This window comes from Emydura macquarii, unplaced genomic scaffold (assembly GCF_026122565.2).
Source record: "Emydura macquarii macquarii isolate MOO-44397 ecotype Brisbane River unplaced genomic scaffold, CSIRO-AGI_Emac_v2 contig_2473, whole genome shotgun sequence".
In the NCBI taxonomy this organism is placed as follows: Eukaryota; Metazoa; Chordata; order Testudines; family Chelidae; genus Emydura; species Emydura macquarii.
In genome coordinates this window covers 17,766,941-17,783,023 of record NW_027132610.1, presented here as the reverse complement: position 1 = coordinate 17,783,023, position 16,083 = coordinate 17,766,941, and the positions used below count along the sequence as shown (strand labels likewise).

At 45.0% G+C, this 16,083-nt stretch overlaps 1 protein-coding gene across 1 annotated transcript; it reads left to right on the top strand.

Annotated features, from left to right (window-relative positions):
• Window positions 1–335: 335 nt before the first annotated feature.
• CCDC70 (coiled-coil domain containing 70) lies at window positions 336–1,055 on the top strand. Its single transcript, XM_067562753.1, has one exon. It carries the CDS (start codon window positions 336–338, stop codon window positions 939–941), a length of 606 nt encoding a protein of 201 aa, XP_067418854.1. The 3' UTR covers window positions 942–1,055.
• Window positions 1,056–16,083: the final 15,028 nt, after the last annotated feature.

Here is a 16,083-nt window from a genome sequence, read left to right as displayed (position 1 = left end):
ATACTACAATAAGGTACAGGATCTCTGCCCGAATACTGCACTAATTGATGCTATATAAGTGCCGTCAAAAGAGAAGGTTTTTCACTTTGTAAACATCTTTATTTATGGTAGAGCCATGTTTTAAACCCCCTCACTTACACAGTTAATGCATATGTTTGAGCAATTCCAATGACAATAGTCGTTGCTGACACCATGACACTTTTCTGTCTGATGGGCCATAGGATGTGACAGGTTGGACTGGGTGTGGACCAGGTCTTGCCCTCACAAGGTTCCATAAGTGATGAGAGCTTCATCAAAGTTGACAAGTGAATGAATAAAACTGCCATCGCTGCTTGATGTCCTACGCCTCCCGCCAGAAGAAGCTTATCAAGAAGCTATGGGATGAGAAAGCCTTTCGAGATGAAATCAAGGCTTTTCAAGAGCAGGTCAAGGGCTTTCGGGAGAAGATGAATGCCTTTCGGGAGAAGATCAGGGCCTTCAGGATGGCAATCCAGGCCTTCTGGGAGGAGGAAAACCCCATCTGGGAAGAGGAAAATGCCTTTTGGGAGGCAGAAAAGGCTTTCCGGGAAGAAGCAAAAGCCTTCTGGAAGGGGTACAGGGACTTCTGGAAGGGGTATAATGCTTTCTGGAAGAAGGACAAGGCTTTCTGGGAGGAGGATCAGGTCCTCTGGGAAAAGGACAAGATTCTCCTGGTTGAGGACAAGGTCCTGTGGGCAGAAGAAAAGGCTCTCTGGGCAGATGAAAAAGCCCTCCTGGAAGAGGAAAGAGCTTTCTGGGAGGAGGAAGAAGCCCTCCGAGAAGATGAAAAAGCCCTCCAAGAAGATGAAAAATCTATCTGGGAGGGCGCATTTGGCCCTCTGAGAGGCGAACAAGTACTTCTAGCTATAGCTATCAATGCTCCTGGGGGCCGTGGCCCAGATGTCATTAGAGGAAGAGGGTAGCCTGAGGGAATGAAAACAAGGTGTACATTATTTTGCTGAGTTCAAAACAAAAACTTGGAAAGTCCTGTGTGCGGAAGCAGCTTTGTAATTAGCCAGTTACCCTCTTCGCTTCGATTACCCTTCTGAAAGAGCCTCTTTGATTCCAGAAACCTGATAAAAGCCCTAATGGAATTTCAGTAGAACTATTTTACAGTGTTATTTGCTTCAAGATGATTGCATTTATGTTTTCATTACATTATCTATTTCTCTGTGATCTTGGCACTGGTAAATGGCATGAAGCTGTCATGTACAGCCCGGTTTTCAAACCTCTCCCCTGTAAAATGGATGGCTGATGTGCCATAGGTTCTGACTCACATGAGAATGAAGTTTAAACAGCCAAGTCCAAGATCACTGTAATTCTAATCTCTCAGTCACTGCTGATCTACCCGTGTAATTCGAGTCTATGGAGTTACATCAGCATATCACTGGAGTAAGGCAGTGGTGATTTAGGCCCCCTCTTTATATTTAAGAGTCATTGTGCTAAAGTTAGCGATGAGAAAACTCTTGTCTGTCCCCAACATTATGCTTTTCATCATCCTCATCATTGCTCTCTGGAGTCTGATGTGGATAGATCATTGTTGGTCACCCTTTAGTTTCTTCCACGACTCCAGCTCCATCTGTTTGGGTGTCACCCCAGAATCACACTGCACTGCATGGGAAGATGATCTGTTTAAAACTGGGAGGGAGTAAGGAACCCAACAATAACAGGGGAAGGATGTCAGTCGGGGAGAGAGGTGCAAGTCGGTCAGTCAGAAAGGGGGAAATAAATCAGTACTGTCGGGGAGTGGGAAGAAAGGCTACATACATAGCCTTGGGTCATATCTAGCTGCGGCGCTGCCATTGTCTGACGCAAGCTGAGGAGCGCTATTCTCTCCTAGGAATTCATTCCTCACAAGCTCCTTATAGAAAACCCTAGATAACTCTCGGGTGCAATGTGCGGTCAAGGTCTATATACCTGTTTGTAACAAAGACCAGAAAAAAAATTTGGAACAGAACTTTGGGGATGTCCGGTTTTCAGGAAAGATGTGAGTTCCACTGTACGGAGCTTGTTCTCTCGCTCTTTCATATCTGACAGACTATTTCTGAAGAGAAAACAAAACTCTCTCCTTCAAAAACTCATCAAATTCAGAACTGGAGAAGCTGATCCAGAAATAAATCTTTTGTATTTGTCCCTCTTTGTTGCAGCTAGAGGTGGGACAAAAGGGGGCGAGGGACAAAGGCACACTGTGAAAAACCTTAATCAGAGTCAACGTGGTATAAACATAGTAAGCCAAAGAGCCAAGATTATTGTGCTTGCATCTGGTGTGGTAGCTTTAGTAACCTGTTCCAGATTCAGACAGTGTTTTACCTTTAAAAGGGTCAGATCATAACGCGAGAGCCCTTAACAATCCCTACTAAAGAATTTGGAGACTTCTGCTTTTGTTAGAAATGTATAAACGGTAAGTCAAGCACACTTTCAAAAACAGTTCTTACATTTGTGAACTACTGAAGGATGAGCTAGAGTCTCCTGTTTTATTGTGTTCAGAACAAATTACACACAAAGGCTTATCTTAGAAGTACATGAATGCACACCTCCTGATGAATACCTGCCCCGTGAAAAACTTCTCATTAATTAACTCAACCAAAGTAGGAATGTTTTGCATCCCCTTATTATAGTCATAAACATTAGAGATGGAAATGACCCATCAGGCCCTCCAGTCTAACTTCCTGCAAATTCAGGAGCGTTGCTTATTGTACATTTTAGAGCTGTATCATTAGACACTGAAAAAAAAAATCCTTCAGAAAATAAGACTATTTAAAAGGCACCTGTCATTTAACATATTTTTAATGTAAAAAAAAATCTGGGAATGTATCTCTATTACTCAAATCAACATGTCAAATTAACATCCATTTAAACTAAAATTAGACATGTTTTCCCTTCCGAAGAACCTAAGTACATGAAATGCTTTTAAGAGACATCCTATTCATTTTTTCCTTGTAGAGCCAAGTAAAGCGTTATCGGTGATAGTGCTGTCATTATAATACAATGGTTGTGCTACTTAAGGAGTTACACAACACAGTACAGAACAGCCAGAAGTTTAGTAGGATAAAAGTTACACCAATATGTTTTCAGACCTCTAGTAGCTCCCCTTAAAACACTTCATCTAGCCTAAAACATGCATGGGCTTTAGGATGGCATTTGGACTGGCACACATAAGCCTATGGCTTGGGAAGGGGACAGACTTGGTTGGCTGTTCACACAGGGTGGAATTCATTCACCCCTGTACACAGCGCCCACCTGAGGCTTGAGGCTTAAGTAGAACTCAGATGGTACATAAGTCTTGTGCTGGGTGAATTTAACCCCTAATTCTGGCCATTTCTGAGGGTTTTTATTTTTAATGAGAGTGAGTAAAAGAAATGCCATAAGAAAGAAAGTTCAGCTATATTTAGCACCCCTGCAATGAGTACAGAGTGGTACCAAATCAACAGCCATGACATTTAGCAGGTAAGAAAAATGTTCTTTCTTTCAAAAGCATGTCTGCTGATCTGGTGCAGGTGGGTCATAGTGAGGGTCATGGTGAGGAAGTGACTATATACCAGATAGAATAAAGTTGTTAAAAGCTGGTTTCCCCCACCCAATCTCCCAAAAGCATTACATAGGAAAAAGAATTTGGAGTATTCTCCTCCCCAGATTCAGCATATGAAGATGCTAGGAGTGCTTATGTTGTAGAAGGGAGCCAGCCAGGTGCTACAGAACCTTAATTCACAAGTTCCTTAGGATGGTGCAAATCTGATCTAAAACCACACTGAGGAAATCCTCTGGTAGCGTGCAGTTTCTATAGCAGCTCCTATGCCACACCCCTCCACATAAGCCTCATTCTCATCTCACACCAGTTCAAACCCAGAGGAAATCCACTGATTTAACTGAATGTACATGGGTAAGAAATGGAGTGGAGACATGGACTGCAAAGAAGTTATTCCAACTTCACACTAATATAACTGTCCTCTTGGGCCTGCTTGTATAGCTACAAGAAAGGGTCATTAAGGAGGCAGGGAATCAATCCTCAAAACATGCTACTGTAACATCACAGTATTTTCAGGGATACAACCCTTACATCTGAGTTCCTTACAAACAAAACGGGGGTTCCTAAACAAAATGGGTTATTTGGCAACAGTGCCATTTATTTTAAATTAACGAAATAACACAAAATGTATCCAAGAAGTTCTCAATTGCTTACCAAAGCACGTGCATTTTGAATAGATCAGTTGGTAAGTAACAGAGACTAATCAGTGAGTGTTTGAACTGCACACACTGGATCTGGGGGGAGGAGGGGCTCTTGCTTTAAGTGTAAAACAAGCCATGAAGTTTTGCACCCTTTTGTGATGTAATCGTGGGTGTGCATTAAAGGTCTCTGGCTGGGAGAGAAGTTTACAACATATGCAAATTCCAGATGGTTTTCCTGGTTGGAGTCAACAAGCACTAAGGCAGAGGAACCCTTGTGGAGACTGAGGATAACACCTCAGGTATATTTTTTCATAGCTTCAAAGGCTCATGCAAACCATTCGTTTTGCTCTGCAAGAGGAGGAGGTCAAGGAGATTGGGACTGGGTTTCATTTGCACCCAAAAGTTTGCCATGGGGAGAGTCTGAGACAACTAAGGAGGAATGGACACCAGACATCTCAACCTGCAAACCTGCCAATGTGTGTCACAAGCCACCAAATGTGTGATAAACAGCCAAAGCATGGAGTACCCTTGTTCTGTTGTGTGTCAGGCAATAATTAGCAATGATAATGGTTTTTCATTGTACAAGTTCAATAAACATGTTTGGTAACAAAGATGTCCTTGGCGAACTTAAACGCAAAAAAGAAGCTTACAAGAAGTGGAAGCTTGGTCAGATGACTAGGGAGGATTATATAAACACTGCTCGAATGTGCAGGAATGAAATCAGGAAGGCCAAAGCGCAATTGGAGTTGCAGCTAGCAAGGGACGTGAAGGGGAACAAGAAGGGTTTCTACAGGCATGTTGCCAACAAGAGGAAGATTCGGGAAAGAGTGGGCCCCTTAAAGAATGAGGGGGCGACCTAGTGACGGAGGATGTGGAGAAAGCTGAGGTACTCAATGCCTTTTTTGCCTCTGTCTTCACAGACAAGATCAGCTCCCAGACTGCTGTATTGGGTGGCACAGAATGGGAAGGAGGCAAACATCCCACAGTGCTGAAGGAACGGGTCCAAGACTATTTAGAAGGATTGGACATACACAAGTCCATGGGGCCGGATGCAATGCACCCGAGGGTGCTGAGGGAGTTGGCTGAGGTGATTTCAGAGCCATTGGCTATTATCTTTGAAAGCTCGTGGCAACAGGGGGAGGTCCCTGAGGACTGGAAAAAAGCAAATATAGTGCCCATCTTCAAAAAAGGGAGGAAAGAGGATCCAGGGAACTACAGACTGGTCAGCCTCACCTCAATCCCTGGAAAAATCATGGAGCAGGTCCTTAAGGAATCCATTTTAAGGCACTTGGAGGAGAGGAAGGTGATCAGGAACAGTCAACATGGATTCACCAAGGGAAAGTCATGCCTGACCAACCTGATTGCTTTCTATGATGAGGTGACTGGCTCTGTGGATGTAGGGAAGGCGGTGGATGTGATATACCTTGACTTTAGCAAAGCTTTTGATACTGTCTCGCACAGTATTCTTATCAGCAAGTTAAAGAAGTATGGGTTGGATGAATGGACTATAAAATGGATAGAGAACTGGCTAGAGCATAGGGCTCAACGAGTAGTGATCAATGGCTCCATGTCTAGCTGGCAACCGGTCACAAGTGGAGTTCCCCAGGGGTCTGTCCTGGGGCCGGTTTTGTTCAACATCTTTATTAATGATCTGGAGGATGGGGTAGATTGCACCCTCAGCAAGTTTGCGGACGACACTAAGCTGGGGGGAGTGGTAGATACCCTGGAGGGTAGGGATAGGATACAGAGTGACCTAAACAAACTGGAGGATTGGGCCAAAAGAAATCTAATGAGGTTCAACAAGGACAAGTGCAGAGTCCTCCACTTAGGAAGGAAGAATCCCATGCACAGCTATAGACTGGGGACCGACGAGCTGGGCAGCAGCTCTGCAGAAAAGGACCTGGGGGTAACGGTGGATAAAAAGCTGGATATGAGTCAGCAGTGTGCCCTGGTTGTCAAGAAGGCTAATGGAATATTGGGCTGCATTAGGAGGGGCATTGCCAGCAGGTCACGGGAAGTGATTATTCCCCTCTATTCGGCATTGGTGAGGCCGCATTTAGAATACTGTGTCCAGTTTTGGGCCCCCCACTACAAAAAAGATGTGGACAATTTGGAGAGAGTGCAGCGGAGGGCAACCAAAATGATTAGGGGGCTGGAGCACAGGACTTATGAGGAGAGGCTGAGGGAACTGGGCTTGTTTAGTCTGCAAAAGAGAAGAGTGAGGGGGGATTTGATAGCGGCTTTTAACTACCTGAAAGGGGGTTCCAGGGAGGATGGGGCTAGGCTGTTCTCGGTGGTGGCAGATGACAGAACAAGGAGCAACGGTCTCAAGTTGCAGGGGGAGGTCTAGGTTGGACATTAGGAAAAAGTTTTTTACTAGGAGGGTGGTGAAGCATTGGAATGGGTTACCTAGGGAGGTGGTGGAATCTCCATCCTTACAGGTTTTTAAGCTGAGGCTTGACAAAGCCCTGGTTGGGATGATATAGCTGAGGTTAGTCCTGCTTTGAGCAGGGGGTTGGACTAGATGACCTCCTGAGGTCCCTTCCAACTCTAATATTCTATGATTCTATGATTCTATGAACCTGTTACAGATGGAGGGGTGACTGGGCTGGGGTCCCAACAGGTTGCTCAGGGACTGATGGGTTTGAAGAGAAGGACTGTGTCTGGGTTTCTCTGGGCACTAGAAGGGGGTTTAGGGATAGTCTCTGCCCAGGTTGCTCCCCATGCAATTAATTCAGACTAGGCCACCTGTCATAGGGCAGCCCCACCTGGAAGGGCCCTCCTTTGGGAGGCTGTGGCATGACAGGCACACCTGCCTCAGTTTCCCTCCTTCAGTGTCCCCAGATATAGCTCTGAGTGCAAATGGGGTTGGTCCTGCTTTGAGCAGGGGATTGGACTAGATGACCTCCTGAGGTCCCATCCAACCCTAATCTTCTCTGATTCTATAAAATGGGGGTTAATCTATTCCAAAAGAAAGCCCCATGCACATACACCATAGCCCAAGTCTCATAACCATAGTGCAGACACTATGTCAAGAAAAGGTAGAGCCTCAGCCCCTCACCCCAGCTCTCCGGTTCGACTCCATGCTTCACTCCCAGCCTTCAGCCCTCTCTGGCCCTTTGAGAGCAAGCAGGCATCTCCGCTGCTGCTCTCAGCCTTCAGCTCTCTCCTGCCTGCTATGGCCACGGCTCTCCAGGTCAGCAGGCCACCCCCTCCACTGGCTTCCTGGTAATTCCTCCCTCTGGCCAGGGAGGGCCTGCAGAGAGCTGGCTGCAGCTTTCCTCAGAGATCTCCTCCAGTCTCCTGACTGTCTCTCACCAGCTCTCCTCCCGCTCAGATTATCCCAGGTGCTGTCCCACCCTCTTACTTGGCCCAAGTGGGAGCACCTGTTCTGGCCCCGGGGGGCTGGACCTGCTTCATTTACAGGGGCCAGCCACCTTGTGACACTGCTCCCCCCAAAGACAATGAATCCAAGTCCCCCTCTCTCGCCCTATCTCAATGCAAGGCTCCATGGCTGCTGCCCCATGGAGGTCATCACTGCCACTCCTCTCTTCCCCACCAAGGAGCAGTCAGAGGAGAAGTCAAAGGGAGCAGTCCGGGCTGCTGCGTGTTGCACAGGAGAAGAAGGGGGAAATGTAGGGAGTGGAGCCTTCCAGTCTGTAACCAGCCCAGCAGCTCACGGCTTGCTCCACTTCCAGCTTCTCCCCTCCCTTCTGTGAATGATGTAGCTGCCCAACCCCTTGCTCACTCTTCCATTACCCAAGCACTTCTTGTGGTGCCTGTGCCTCCGTCCCTGGGACCGTCTCTTGGCTGCTCGGCGGGAGGGGACGGGGAGAGGCGGGGACAAGACAGGAGCAGGGGCCTGAGGCTGCTGGAGGAGGGTCTCCCCCTCCTTTTCCCACCCTCACCAGCCAGCTACTGCTGCTCCAGGGGGCTTGTGGATCAGTGGGACAGGGATCCTGGGCACAGGCAATGGAGAAAGTACCAGGCAATGTGGTACAAATGTAGGCCCTGCTTGCCATTTCCATTGCCACCTCCTCTGACTTGGAGGGGCTCTCTGCGCTGTCAGGAGGTGGTTCACAAACCAGTCATCTGTCTCTGTGGTCGCACAGGTGGCAGGGGGCAGCATTTTTCTTTGGCTTGTCCCGCTCCCCATGCACCGGAAAGAGAGCTCTCCAAAAGGATGCCAAGGGCCAAGGTACCAAACAAATGAGTGGCCAAGAAACCTGAATATCATATCTACAGATAATGCTCAAGGAACCTTCTCTCCCTCCCCCTTTAATTCGCAATAAATTCACCGTAGAATGTCACAATCTTATATATAAGGACATGAACAATGTGGGCAATGCGGACTGCGATTTAAGGTTGCTAGAGGAGGCAGAACGTCTTCGAGTCAAAGGGGGGGGCGAGCCTTCCACCACCTGGCTGACAGCTCTGAATTGCTTCTACAGAGAGTGACAAAGGGCCTGAATCATTAGTGCCAGATCAGCATAAATCCTTTAACAAGAGAAATAAATAGCTAATGAGAACGCTTGCATATTTTTAAACGGCAGCATTGTCATCAAAATCATTCCTGACACATCTACAGAGCTAACTTTTGGGAGATATAAAGCAATGAGAATAGTAAAGAGTAATTAGAACAGAGAAGGGCTGCATGTCAAAAAAGAAAAGAAAGTGACGAAATAAAGAAATTGTACAAGTCTGCGTGTCAGTCATTAAATATATGGCACAGCAAGTACTGAGAGCCAGGACTGTGACTGATGTGAAATAGGAGGTATGGAAATAGTCCAATCTGTCATAAAACGTGACAAACAGGACGACCAACAGAGCTGCGCAACAGTCAAATTATAGAGTGTCATTAAATTTGAAGGCATAATTGTAACATTTTTATTAATAACATCAGAGGGAAAAAATGTAACCCAGCTTTTCCTTTTGAAATCTGTGGAGTGTATTAAAAGTTAATAAAGAGAAAAATACATTAAGAAATAATACTTTGATTTTTGAATAATTTTAGCATCTTGCTAATTGAATCAGGAGGATGATTTGAAGAAGGGGGATTTGGGGATGTAGCAAGATTTTGGGAAATTTGGAACATTTTTGGCCTGACTTAGCAAAAACACTGAAGTATGTGCTTTGCTTTAGAGTGTGTTCTTAACACCCATTTATGTCAGTGCTTAAAGCTAAGCGAATGCTTCACTGGATCGGGGCAACAGGACTAAGCGCTTGCTGCATAGAGCTGGATTTAGACATGTGTCTAAGGGCTTTGTTAAACTTGGCTTTTATCACAATAAAAGGCAGTTTACACATGTTCTTCCGAAACTTTGAAATATACAACAGTAGTACAAAAAATAAAGAATTTTTTAAAATAAGCTGTCTTGTGTCCTGGTATCTAAGTTTTGCAATACATAAACTACAAAGAGCATCACTGACCAGCAAGACAACCTTGATCAACTGAGAACTATATTTATTAGTCTTTGTCTTCTTTTTTAGGACTAGAGAACTGTGGCTTGTAGCCACTTAGGATGTGCAATAAAACCAAAATATTATGAGGGCATACTATTCAACATATTGTAATGCCTATGCTATTAGAAGCAATTGCTTCCATTAACTGTAATTGTAGATGTGCCCCAAATGATTTACCAGATCATAGAGGTAACTTTTTGGAAGCAGACTACCATGACATGAAGCAAGGACAACATCCATATAATAACTACGGCATCCCCAATATCCCTCCCAGCCCCATTGCTCCCCTGAAGAATATGCTGAAATATGTCAGATATAAACAACAAGAGTTCTGTAGCACTTTAAAGACTAACATATTTAATTTCAGCAGGCATAAGCTCTGAATATGTCAGGTATAGTATTTCATTGGTGCAAACGAAAACATAACTATTTGTTCTATGGGACAGCTACCAGAGCATTTTGATGTGGGGAAGGGGGTGTTTTCAAATAAAGTTATTATTGTGCAGATGAATACCCCATTTTCAGAGCGTCAGTTGGGATGGGCTGAGAGCCCTGAAATTTAATGTAGGTTGAAAAGCTGTTATTTAGCTATTCAGCCGGCTGGTAAAATTTCCGTTCTGTTTTTTTCTGTACTAAAGGAGCAATATTTTCCGTCTGATTGACTTTTATTGCAGATTAAAGGAAACAAGAAAGAATAAAGGTAAAGGCTCTAAGGGAGCACAGTTTGTGTCTCTTTTGTTAAGATGCTGTATCAGTGCTGACTCACAAAAGAGCAGCCGTCCCTGCAGATATCTTAGGACTTGTCTACACAGCGATTTAGTGCATGGCAAGCGAGGATGTGACTTTACAGCATACTAGTTTGCCATGCTCTACCTGGCCACGTGGACCCTGCTACACGTTAAAAGTTCCATAATGTGCTTTGATGTACTGCACACAGCCAATTAGTGTATGGCAAACTATAGATTCATGGCTTCCCACGCTAGGTAGACAAGCCCTAAGAAGTTTAAAGGTTCAGCACAGAGAAAACAAAGTCATAGCAGTTACATGGACATATACACCCCAGTCATCCCCTGTAATATTTTTTAACTAAGTTTAGTTTTGTAAAATATCTGCATTCACACTGTGGTCCAACAGCATTTGGCACTTGTTCTTCCTGCAAGGCATTCTCCTTTACACCAGTGTGGTATGTTATGACTTTATTTAGTTTTAAATGCCTGAGCCCACCACAGTCTTTAAGGGATGTTATCAAGGCAGTGAAGTAATTGAAACTTGGACAGACAATGCCATGAGACTGACCATTCCTATTGACCAACAGATGGGGAACAATCCCCTGAGCCAAGATGGGACAAGCTCTACCAAAGGTTGTTAGAGATGTAATGAATTAACAGGACATATGTTTTGAATATGAATAATATATAACCATATGGAATCCTGGGGATACAGTATGGAGAGAGGGCAGAAGCATGAACTAAGGGGGGAGGGCAAGCAGGGGCACCGGCCTCCCCAATAATCATCAGAGGCACAAAGCTTCTCTGGCCCCGTGGCCGCAACGGAGAGAGCAAGCTCCTTCCAAAAGCAGTCAAATTTAAATTCCTTGTACACGCCCCTGAGAGAGGGAATACGTGCATACCATTGTTCTTGCTAATGGATGAGTAAATAATGATGTCTTTGTAGATCGCTCTGTAAGGAACCAACAGCGTTATGTCAACCAATTCAAAAGAAGAAGAATGGTACTTTAGATGCACAGTATATTGCACCTTCCAGTCAAAGATCTCAAAGCACTTAGCAAACGATAATAAATGTAATCCCTGTCAGTTATGGAAGTGTTATCGCCATTTTACAGATGAGGAAACCAAGGAACAAAGAGGTTGAGAGAGGTTAAGGCCACACAGGATGTTGTGGCACAACCACAAATAGAACTCAGGACACCCTGTTCTTAGCTTGGTATCTGTAAAGGAGTTCACTCACCACTGGAGCGCCTCCTTGTGGCTGTACATAGCAGCTTCCTCCCTGCCTGGCGATCCTGTAACAGTTCTCCACTACTGTGGTGGTCTCTCCTCTCTTAACTTGGCCTACTGCCCATGTCACAGTTCAGTTGACTTTTTCCAGGGTAACAAAGAGTCTAACAAAATAAACAGTCCCAACAGCCTCACCAAAAGTTCTTCAGCCCCAACTCCAGGCCCTGTGATCCTCACACCCTTCTCTCAGGGCTCTCCTTTGGTCCTTATCTCCTTTTCAAGGGCTTCACGTCACCTTCTTGGTGTCTGGTAGGCTCTCCCACTACACTGGATTCCAGCCCAGGTACCCTATAACCAGCAGCCAAGGTCTGCTCACTCTCATTCCTTGCTGCTATTTCCCTGTGCTTCTTCCTACCCAGCCTTTCTCAGGCTTTGTCCCCTGCGACATCTCCTTCACCCTCATTTAAGGGCCAGGATTCTCAGGGCCCTCCCCTGGAATCCTCTAACAAAATCCAGGCATAAAAATATAAATAAAAACCTACTTCCAATCTCCTTGGAAGAACCTTACACACCTCTCAAGTAAGTACCTCGTAGGGCTCCCTCCCTGGGAATCCAGCTCCTGCCCTTTTGTCAGGGCTTCCCAACAGAGCCTCCTCCCCTCTGGTGGCTGTTCTAGGTCACTTCTGGCTGCTCACTAGCTTGCTGGGCTTGCTGGGCCTCTCTCCAGATGCAGTTAGATAACATGACTGGATGTTCACGCCCTCATTAATCCTTTCAGGGCCTTTGTGGAGTATACACCCCTTCACAGCAGATCAACCACCAGACCAGGTGGTCAGTGGGCATTGTACTAGTCTTTCACTGGGATTTAAATGCGCACAACTCATGTTTGAAATAAGTGTGGTGCTCGCTGAGCATCCTAATACTCATTGGAAACACACACCCCATCATTCATGCCTCCTGTTGTGTATGGCACCAAAGTGGACAGAAGAATATCAGGATGGCTGCTTTTGTCACACTGTGTTAACAGGTGTGGGATCCCTTCAGAGCTCATTGAATAACATGATCCAATGACTGGAAGTTGAAGCTCGACAAATTCAGACTGGAAATAAGGTGTAAATTTTTAACGGTGAGAGTAATTAACCATTGAGCCAGTTTACCAAGGGTCATGGAGGATGACACTTCTTAAATCAAGATCGAATGTTTTTCTAGCAATTACGCTCTAGCAATTATCTGGGGGAAGTTCTTTGGCCTGTCTTATACAGGAGGTCAGACTCCATGATCACGCTGGTCCCTTCCGGTCTTAAAAATCTAGGAATCCACTCTAAACATAAGGGAGGTGGGAGTGGTCATTTTTGGAGAGGGAACTAGGACAGAACAAGTGCTGGAGGGAAGCCCTGAAAACAGCCATATTCAGGGAGGAGGCTCAGGCCTAATCTGCACTAGAAAAGCTTTGCCAGTATAGCTATAGCAGCAACCCCCCTTCCTGTAGTGTAGATCCAGTTATACTCGTATAAAAGTGTTTTTGTAGATATAGCTTATTCCAGTTTGGAAAGAAAAATAAGCTGTGCTGGCAAAAGCACTTTTTTGGCAGTATAGCTTCATCTACACTAAGGCTTTAGGTGGCATAGTGATGTCATTAGAACAAACAAACACAAATCACATCCCTACCAACATAGTTGTGCCAGCAAAACTTTCTAGTGTAGATGGACTTAGGTTGACTTTTTTGTTGTGTTGATTTTTGATATAAATAAACCCAAACCTTAGTCTGAACACTGATTCAAGGTCTCTGTGCTCATGTGAGGACACGGAGAGACTCAGTTTGTCAGTCCTACAGGTGGACTCACAAGCGTAAGTATGCTGTTAACTTATTTGTTTCCCCCCTTCCCAAATAAATATAGGTAAATGCCATCCAACTGCTCCTGGTTAAACAAAACTACTAATGAATTAAAGCATGGTTATGCCCCCTGATATCAATAGGTGGAATGGATCAACCTCTATTCATAGATATTTTTTTAAGGCCAGACAGAGGATTATGGTCATCTAGTCTCACTGCATAACACAGGCCAAAGACCCTCAAACAATAATTTTTGCATTGAAGTCTATAACTTCTGTTTGAGCTATAGCATATCTTTTAGGAAGACACCCAATCTTGAATTAAAGACTTGATTTCAAGTAATGGAGAATCCACCACTTCCCTACGTAAAGTATTCAAAACGCAATCTTGTTCAAAATTTGCTCCTAGTTTCTAGTCTGAATTTAAGAGCTCTCTCTCATGTACTTATATGGCCATCATTACTGTAGCATCTGAGCACTTCACAATTTTTACTCTATGTATCCTCACAACATCCCTGTGAAGTCGGGAAATGTTTTATCTCCATTTTACAGATGGGGAACTGAGACACAGAGATGCTAAGGAAGTCTGTGGCAGAACATAGAAATGAACCTGTGTCCCAAAACCACTAGCCCCTAACCACTGGATCATCTTCTTCTTGTTGCTATCCATTTTAGAGCTTCCTGAAACACTTGTGTGGCAGGGCACCTACCCCTCACTGGCCAAGAGGGGGTTAAGGAGGGCTGAGCGAGGAGCAGCCAATGGGCAGGAGCAGCAGGGCAGCCAATCAGGACCCAGGAGCCCAGTATAAAAAGGGGAGTAGCGAGCAGGGCAGTCACTCCCAGGAGCTCAGGGAGGGAAGGCTGTAGGCCTGTCCAGTAGGTTGAGGGAGATCAGCACCCTGGGTGGGGAAGTGGCTAATGGCCATGGCTCAGCGAGAGCAGAAGGCCCTGATACAAGGGTGGAGGAGGTACTGAGGCCCTGATACAAGGGAGCAGCTGCAGACTATAGCGGCCACTGAAACAAGTGGTGGAAAAGGGACTGCAGAATCCATGGCTTGGCTAGAGGGCCAAGCCTCGAAGACGGTGGAGAGCCCTGACGACATATGGAAGGGAAGAGGGATGGCGCACAGGCCCTGGACAGGAGGGCGTTGCCGCAAGCTAATTTCCAGAACACGAGCAGGAGGTGTGAGTGGCAGACAGTCAGTCACAACTCGATATAAATAGGATTATACTGTAAATACTCTTCACCCCTTAGATTTAGATAGCTATTGATATGGACCAGGATATAGGCAGTCTGGCCTAGCAGTCAGAACAGAATAAGAATCATGTCTAGTGGGTAGAGCAGATGTCTAGGTCAGGGAACAAAGATGAAGATCAGCACCAGAGCCAACTGCCAAGTAGCGGGGCTGGGGTCAAGCCAGAGTCAGAACCAGGAATAGAAACCAAGGGTCGGAGCCAAGGTCAGATACCAAATGCCAGAGCCAAGGGTCAAGGCAGAGGCCAGGGTCAGAGCCAGGACTGGTAACTGATGGTGGAACTGAGGTAAGGGCAGGAACTGGAGGAGAGGCCAGGATCAAACATAGAGCAGGAGCACTGTGGGAACAGGAGTGGAGCAGGAATCACGAACAGAGTTAGGTGCAGGAGGCAGGCACAAGCAGAGTCCAATATAGCCACAACAGGAAATCATCTTATTTCTCAGGCAACTTCCTGTGCCTCCTTCTGTCTTAAATAGTTGATTGGCCGAACTGGTGGAGCCATGCGATCCTCCAATCAGGGCTCCTGGGGGTTGTGCCCTGGCTGAGGTTGTAGTGCTACTAACTTCTCAGCCAGTCAGGTTCTGGTAGACATTGGGTGGAGGCCAGGCTGCAGTTGCTATCTGGAACAGCACAGCAGTTTTCTGACTTTTAAACACATAGTAACAGAATTCCATCTTTCATATGTTTCACCTCAATTATATTAATAATGCTACCCCTTAACAGTTGTATAGCACTTTACATATTCAAAGTGCTTTATCAACATCAACTAGCAAATACCTCTGAACACCAACTGTAATAAACAGATCATTATTATTTATACATTGTCATAGGCCTGCATGATGCTTTGGCAACATTTAAAAAAACCCAGCCCACAGTAGTTCCACAATCTCAGTTATACCAGTGCACAATGGAGTAATTTAGGATTTACTCTGCAATAACACAGATCAAGAAGCTGCCTAAAGAGTTATAAGCTAAGGATTCTGCTTCTATTGATGTCTTTTGTTTGAAGTCAAATGCTAACACTTTTATTTTCTAAATGAAAATCCTAGAGCTGGTCACAAAATGCCAAAACATTTTCACACACAGAAACTTTTGTCAGTTTCTAATTTAAAAAAAAAATGTCAGCCAACTCTATAAGGTAATTAAAAGAAATTACATAAAACTTTCCTGAAAAATGTTAATTTGAAAATTCAAAAACTTCCAGCTTGGTCTAGGCAATCCCTGAATTTAAAAGCACTCTCATTCTGACTCAATACAGAGCACTGTAACTTGGTCCTATTTAGGTTACCAAAAGCTCCAAGACTAGCTCGCTATACAGTATTCCTATTTCCTACTGAGTAGCTAATGCTTAACAAGACTCATAAAAACATACAGTATTGTACTTGCTA